The sequence below is a fragment of the Elephantulus edwardii genome, unplaced genomic scaffold (genome assembly GCF_000299155.1).
Source record: "Elephantulus edwardii isolate Elephantulus edwardi_28Jun2011 unplaced genomic scaffold, EleEdw1.0 scaffold00026, whole genome shotgun sequence".
Classification (NCBI taxonomy): domain Eukaryota; kingdom Metazoa; phylum Chordata; class Mammalia; order Macroscelidea; family Macroscelididae; genus Elephantulus; species Elephantulus edwardii.
Window position 1 is genome coordinate 19,607,316 of NW_006399776.1, and position 7,422 is coordinate 19,614,737.

Here is a 7,422-nt window from a genome sequence, read left to right on the forward strand (position 1 = left end):
AAAAGGTTAGACTTTCTTAAATGCTAAGAAACAAAGCCACTTTAAAAGGAACTTTAAATTTATCTCAAATGAAATGTTACAATTGTGGAAAATTAGGACATTTGAAAAGAGGGGAGAGTAGTGATGTAAAGAAAAAGTCCACACCCTCAGGGGTTTGTAGAAAATGTGGAAAAGGATTTCACTGGACTAATGAATGTAGATCTGTATTTGACAAAAAAGGTAACAGGATTGGGTCTGGAAACTTAAGATGAGGCTTATCAGCTCAGGGCCCACAAGAAACAATACAGCCTTCCAGCAATATCCTGTGAGCAAAGCCAATCTTGCTGTGAACAGCGGCAGCATATCTCAGACATATTTCATGCCACCTTGGGAAGTATCACATTAGATATAGCTCTTCCTGATAATGTTACTCTTCTACCAGAATTGGAAGTTTATAAGATATGGATTAATATTTTTGGACCAATTCCAGAAAACAGTGTTGGATTAATAATTATTGGAAGAAGTAGTTTAACTAATAAATGTATCTTTGTTCATCTGGGTATTATTGATTCTTATTATGAAAGAGAAATACGTATAATGTTATCCACTAGACAGCCTCAGAATTTGCTAAAAAGTCAAAGAATTGCTCAATAATTATTGCTGCCATACATTAAGCAGAAGGCTGCCCCTATAAAAAGACAAGGAGGTTTTGACAGTACAGGATCAAATACATATTGGAATACCATTAGTAATGTTGTTATTATGTGCCATCGAGCCACTTGCGACTCATAGTGACCTTATGTACAAGAGCCCTAAATGCCATTCTATTCTGTGCCAGCCTAGCCATCTCAAACGCCCTCATTCCCACCACTCCAGGCACAGAATTGATCCATCTCACCAAAGGTCTTCCTCTTCTGCACCGTCCCTCCACTCCACCAAACATGATGTCCCTCTCCAAGGACCAGTCCCTCCTTGTTACATGCCCAAAGTATGTCAGACGAAGCTTCAGAATCCTTGGCTCCAAGGAGCATTCTGGCTTTACCTTCTCTAGGACAAACCTATTTGTTCTCATAGCAGTCCATGGTATATTCAAAACTCTTCTCCAGCACCACAGCTCAAAGGCATCAATTCTCTTTCTATCATCCCTATTCACTGTCCAACTCTCTGATGCATAGCATGTAATTGCAAAGACTATAATAGTCCAGGACATGTGCACTTTAGTCTCCAGCCTGATGTCGTTGCTCTTCAGTACTCTTGAGTGGTATCTCACAGCTGACTTTCCCAATGCAATTTGTCTTTTAATTTTCTGGCTGCTGTTACCAAGAGTGTTGACTGTGGAGCCAAATAAACTAAAACTGTTAACTATCTCAAACTCTTCACCATCCATACTAATGCTGCCGATTGGCCCAGTGGTGAGAATCTTTGTTTTCTTGATGTTGAGCTTCAATCCATATAGGAGTCTGCAGTCCTTGACCTTCTGCAGCAAGTGCTTCAGGTCCTCCTCAGTTTCAGCAAGCAGGGTTGTGTCATCTGCAACAAATGGTTGTTATAATTGAGAGGCATAAACTAGAAGGATTGGTTGATACTGGGGCTGATGTATCAATTGTAGCTACTCATCACTGCTCCCCTGAATTAGCATTAAAAGATGTGTCTGTTACTTTTACTGGAATTGGTACTACAACAGGTCAAACAAAGTGAATGTGTTTTGGAATGTGAAGAACCAGAAGGTCAAAAGGGTAAATTACAACCTTTTGTAGCTGACATTGCAATTACTCCATGGGGCAGAGATTTACTATCTCAATGGAGAGCAACATTACAAATTCCCACTATTTCGACTCCAGCAAAAATAATAATTTATAGAAAATTTCAGATTATTGGCAGGAAGATTTTGTAAATTATATAGAATTTATAAAATGGACTAATTGGATATTACCAGCTAAAGTAAAAACTTCACCTTTGCAAGCAGATACTTATTATATGGATGGAAATAAGATGGATTAGGCAGGCTATACTAATGGTAAAGATAATAAAGCAGTGAAAACTAATTTGTCTTCTGTTTAACAGGCTGAATTATATGCTTGCTGAAATTGAGGAAACACTTGCCACAGAAGATCAAAGACAATAGCCTTCAACATGAATTGCTTCTGAGGAGTGATGCAAACCCTGACCCAAGCGCTAGCATGAGGACAAGATGGTTGCAAGCAAACTGCACTTTATACAGAAATTGTCTGTCACTGGGAAGGTGTGCTTTTCCCACTGTTTGTTTGTGAACATTCACTTGTTTTATAAATACCTGATATTGTAAAAAAAAAAGAGTATGAATTGCATTTCAACATCATGAAGACAAAAATTCTCCCAATGGACTAATGGAGGAAAGATTGAAATTGTCAACAATTTCATTTTACTTAGATCCCTGATGCACATCCTTGGTACCAGCAATCAGGAGACCAGTAGACATTGCATTGGAAAAGTACACTTTCAGGGATCTCTCCAAAGTACTGAGAAGCAATGATGTTAGTTTGAAGGCTAAGGCGCTCCTGCTTCAGACGAGTGGTTCTTTCAACCACTTGTTAATGCATGTGAGAGCTGGACAACGAATGAGGATGACAAAAGAAGAATCGACGCCTTTGAATTGTGGTGTTGGAGAAGAGTGTTGATATCCTATGGACTGCCCAAAGAACAAACGAATGTCTTGGAAAAAAGAGGAGCCAGAGTTCTCCTTGAAGGCAAAGATGACAAAGCATATACTTTGGTCATGTTGCTAGGAGAAGCTATATATCATGCTTGGAAATGTGAAGAGTCAGTGAAAGAAAGAGAGGAAGACCCTGAATGAGAGGGATTGACACAGTCATTTCAGCAATGGGCCCAAGTATGTAAGTGATGATGGAGCAGGATAGGACAGGGAAGGTAAGTTATTCATAGGGTTGCTATGAGTCATACTTGACTGACAGCACATAGCAGTAATAACAACAACAACTAGTCTGCGGGAGAAAGATGAGTATTCCCCTCCTATGTGATTTATTGCCTCTGAAAGCCCACTGAAGAGTCAGCTATGGGTCAGTTCCAACTTGATGATAGACAACCATTAGGATGATCATTCTTCCTGTGGATGTTTTTGTACTGTTGTCATGTAAGTACCATAAACAGTATGTATACATATGGTATATACATACGGTATGATATTTTGCTTAAGATGTACATAAATTATCTCACATGCATATTCTTTGCTACTTGTTGCTAACAATTAACACTGTTATTGAAATAATCAGTATTAATGTATGAACACCCTGTTCAACAACAACAACAAAAAACACCACAAACCAAACTCAGTGCTTTCAAGAAGATTCTGACTCATGGTACCTTCATCAGGTTTCCAAGTCTGTAAATCTTTATGGAGGGACACCACTTCATCTTTCTTCCAAAGAGTGGCATTGCCAACCTTTTACCAATATATAACATACCATGCCATCAGGGCTCCTCCAAAGCAAGAGAATTATTTGTGAATAATTGTGACATTCTAAAAAGTGAATGGCTGTAGTTTTGTGAACTGAAACAAGATGTCCCTCATTGCTGTTGAGTTGGAATTGACTCACAGCTGATATTCTAGTAGGTTTTCAGAGGCTGTAAATTGTATGGGAGGGTATTGCCCACCTTTCTTTGAAGGAACAGCTGGTGGATTAAAACTGTGTAAGCCTTTGGGTTTGCAGCACAACTTCATACTAGTCCATGAGATCTCTTTAGTCTACACAAGGATCTGAACAATGACAAAAGTAACCTTGAACAATTGAAAGAAATTTTTAGAAGTTTGTTATTCTGAATGTGTGAACAATTTGTTCAAAGACACTATCTATTAGGATATTTTTTTTTTCCATGGGCTCATAAGGATTGTCTTGTATGGAAGACTGGAGCCATACCTTCATTGACAGCAATTAAAAGTTGGATTGCACACTGTCTCACGGGACTTTCAGTTCCTTTTGCATCAAATTGTGTCACAGACACTGAAAATTCGATCGCAGAAATCCCACAAAAATATACCCAGCAACTCCAATAGGCCAATGCATTTTATTATTTTACTCAATTAAATGATCAGTAAATATTTCTGTGGAAACACACAAAGACAAACATTTCTTCTTTTTCACAGGCATTGTTTCACTGTGGGAACTTACATATTAAAAATACAGTGAAAAACTGTTGTGTGAAGCCACACAATACAATTGGGTAGCACTTAGGGAAGGAAGCGTGGTTGGTTAAAGCAATCATTATCCATATTTATCTGTAGGGATAAGAAAAAGAGGGTTAAACCATCTCTCTTTAACCAGGGCAAGGAGGATCACTCTGCTAGCATGGTGTGAGAAAACATTTTCCTGGTGTGAAACTTCCAATGAGCCACGTGACTATGAAAAATCCTCTATAATGTAAGGAATAAATTGTCCATTTCCATTGTGCCACTTACAAGTGATAAGGGGAAATCCTTTTATATAAATTGATTCATATGAACATTCTGGAAATTTAGCTTCCCGTATTAATTTACAATATAGTCCCCTCATCTCTTCACTGCTCTTGCTACATATTCTGGTACCATTCTTACATTCCACAATTGGGCCATAACAGATCTTTCTTACATCTTCATAGTTTTCTCGTATGAAGTAGTGTTCTTCCACACGTTATGCTTATCATGAACGTTTTTCCTTACAACCTCAAAATCACAGAGAGAAGAATCAGATCTTTCAGTTGTGACAGTCATCTTCTGCCTGGAATTATCTTCGGCAGGATCCAAGTTAGCCCATTTTCTTAAAAGCATATCAAAATAATCTAGTAGGTCTTCTGAAGTGAATCTGGTCATGAATCTATGTTCAGCCTTCAGTGATGAGAATTGAAGTAATAGCAGAAACAGTACGTGCATGATGACAGCAGTCTGTCACGGTTCCTGTAGGAAGTAAAAAAGAGATTAAAGAGATCTAGTCTGTGTTGCAAGCAGGGTTGTGTCATCTGCATAACACAGATTGTTGATAGATCTTCCACCAATCCTGACACCACACTTCTCGTAGAGCCCAGCCTCCCGGATAATCTGTTCTGCATACAGGTTGAAAACGTATGGAGACAGTACCCATCCCTGGCATACGCCCTTCCCAATTTTGAACCATGTTTCCTTGCTCTGTTCTGACGACTGCCTCTTGGTCCAAGTATAGGTTTCTCAGCACAATTAAGTGTTCTGGGATTCCCATTCTCCTCAGAGTCAGCCACAATTTGTTATGATCCACACAGTCAAAGGCCTTTGCATGGTCAATGAAACACAGATTCCTTGCTTTCAGCTAAGATCCATCTAACATTAGCGACTATTCCTGTGCAGAGTTAATTTCTAACCACTAAATCTGTTTGTTCTAAACGTCAGGATTTCGGAAATGTTTTAAGTTACTTCAACTGACAATATAAAAGCAGTTTAAATATCTCTGAAATACAGGCTAAAAAAAAATTTAACCTTACTAGAAGAGTGAAGACTGGAGAAAGGAGAGAAAACCTGATAGGCAGAAGAGAGAGGAGAAGACAGTAAAAGAAGAGAAAAAAGACCAGGACTAGGAGAAAGAGAGAGATGGAATAAAGAAGAGAACATGGGAGAGACAAAAACAGAGGAGAGAGGACATCTAGGATGTCAGCAAAGAGAGTGAAAGAGAGAAAGCTCACCTGTTCCATCCATCCAATCAAATGCATCAAATCCCTTATAGAAGAATTAAATGCTTGCACTAACAAGAGCCACCTCATTAACATCCAATGGGGTGAGGAAAGTTCTTCAACTTCAGACTTTCTTCTCTTTCTCTTTGTGTATGTGTAATATGTTTAGCAGCATCTCTGTTTTCTACTCACTAGATGTCAATGCTTGTTATGCATCAGAGAGTTGGACAATGACTAGGGAGGACAGAAGGAGAGTGGATGCTTTTGAGCTGTGGTGCTGGAGAAGAGTACTGAATGTACCACGGACTGCCAGGAAAACAAACAGATTCATCTTGGAGAGGATTAAACCAAGCTACTCCTTGGAGGCAAGGATTCTGGGGCTTCGTCTGACATACTTTGGACATGTTGCCAGGAGGGACGGGTCCTTGAAGAGGGACATCATGCTTGGGAGGGTGGAGGGACAGCGCAGGAGGGGAAGACCCTCTATGAGATGGATTGATTCGGTGACTGAGGTAATCGGGATGGGTGTGTCAGAGGCGGTGCGGTTGGCACAGGATAGAGCAGGGTTTAGGGCTGTTGTGCATAGGGTCGCTATGAGTTGGAAACGACTCCACGGCACATAACAACAACAACAGATGTCAATGACATCCACCTTCTAATTGTGGCAACTAAAAATGTCTCGAGACATTGCCACTGTCCTCTGTGTGCAGTATGGGGATAATTTCTGGTTGAGAGCCACTGTTTTATCATTCAGCTAAGTTAAATTTAGTTACAGCTATGCTTTAAATCTCATAAATGCAGAAATTATAAAGAACTAGACCAAGAGAGAGAGAAAGAAGGAAAAAGATAGTGAGAGAGATTGCATGCATTCAGAGCAGATATTTTGATAATAAATACTTGTGCAATATTTATTAGGGTTTTTTTTACTGTAATATTGTGCACAGAACAATCAACCAACCCATGGAATGTAGACACTTTACTTTGCTCTAGAACTCATGATTATTAAAAGTTTCTGTGCCCAATTTATCTATTTTAATGTTTACACCCTTCACCCTAACCCTGATAACCATCGAAGAATGATTCCACTTATATGTAACCCAAACCTTTCCTTAGCTTTATATAATAGTCTCATGGCATAATTGTCCTTTGGTGACTGACTAATGTTACCCAGTACAATTTCCTCTAGATTCATCTAGTACTTCACTAGTTCCTAGGATTAATTCTTTGAAGAAAGGGAAAGGTAACAGACAGTTGATGAGAATTATACTTAATTAACGCATCAATCAGTTGTTATTAATGTTAGAAAACAAAATATGCACGACTGATTGAAAAAACAGCATGATTTATAAATTTTCCTCTTTAAAAAGTCTTCATAAATTTAATTTTATATTTTTAAACACAAGGTGATTCCCGGCACACTGGAGTTTGAGAAACAGTGTTGTGGTATATATATAAAATCTCAACATGACTTACAACAAAAGGAAACATTCAAAGTAATAGGAAAAGGGCTAACTTTTTTCAGCAATTTTTTTTTATATATTAGTCTTTTTAGGCATACCAATGAATTGTAGATGGATTATTAAATAGTACTTTGAAAAGTGAACTATTTGTATACCCATGTTTATTGCAGCTTTGTTCACAATAGCAAGGAGTTGGAAACAACCTAAGTGCCCTTCAACAAACGAATGGATAGAGAAGCTGTGGTATATTCACACAATGGAATACTATGCTGCATTGAAAAACAAGGAACTCATGCAATATTATTCAAAATGG

General features: G+C 38.5%; 1 protein-coding gene across 1 annotated transcript; it reads right to left on the reverse strand.

Moving 5' to 3' along the window:
• Window positions 1-4,238: 4,238 nt before the first annotated feature.
• On the reverse strand, window positions 4,239-4,822 carry RNASE9 (ribonuclease, RNase A family, 9 (non-active)). Its single transcript, XM_006903736.1, is given in 3 exon segments — window positions 4,239-4,252; window positions 4,433-4,642; window positions 4,645-4,822. Coding segments are annotated over 3 exon segments (402 nt in total).
• Between the last annotated feature and the right edge of the window lie 2,600 nt (window positions 4,823-7,422).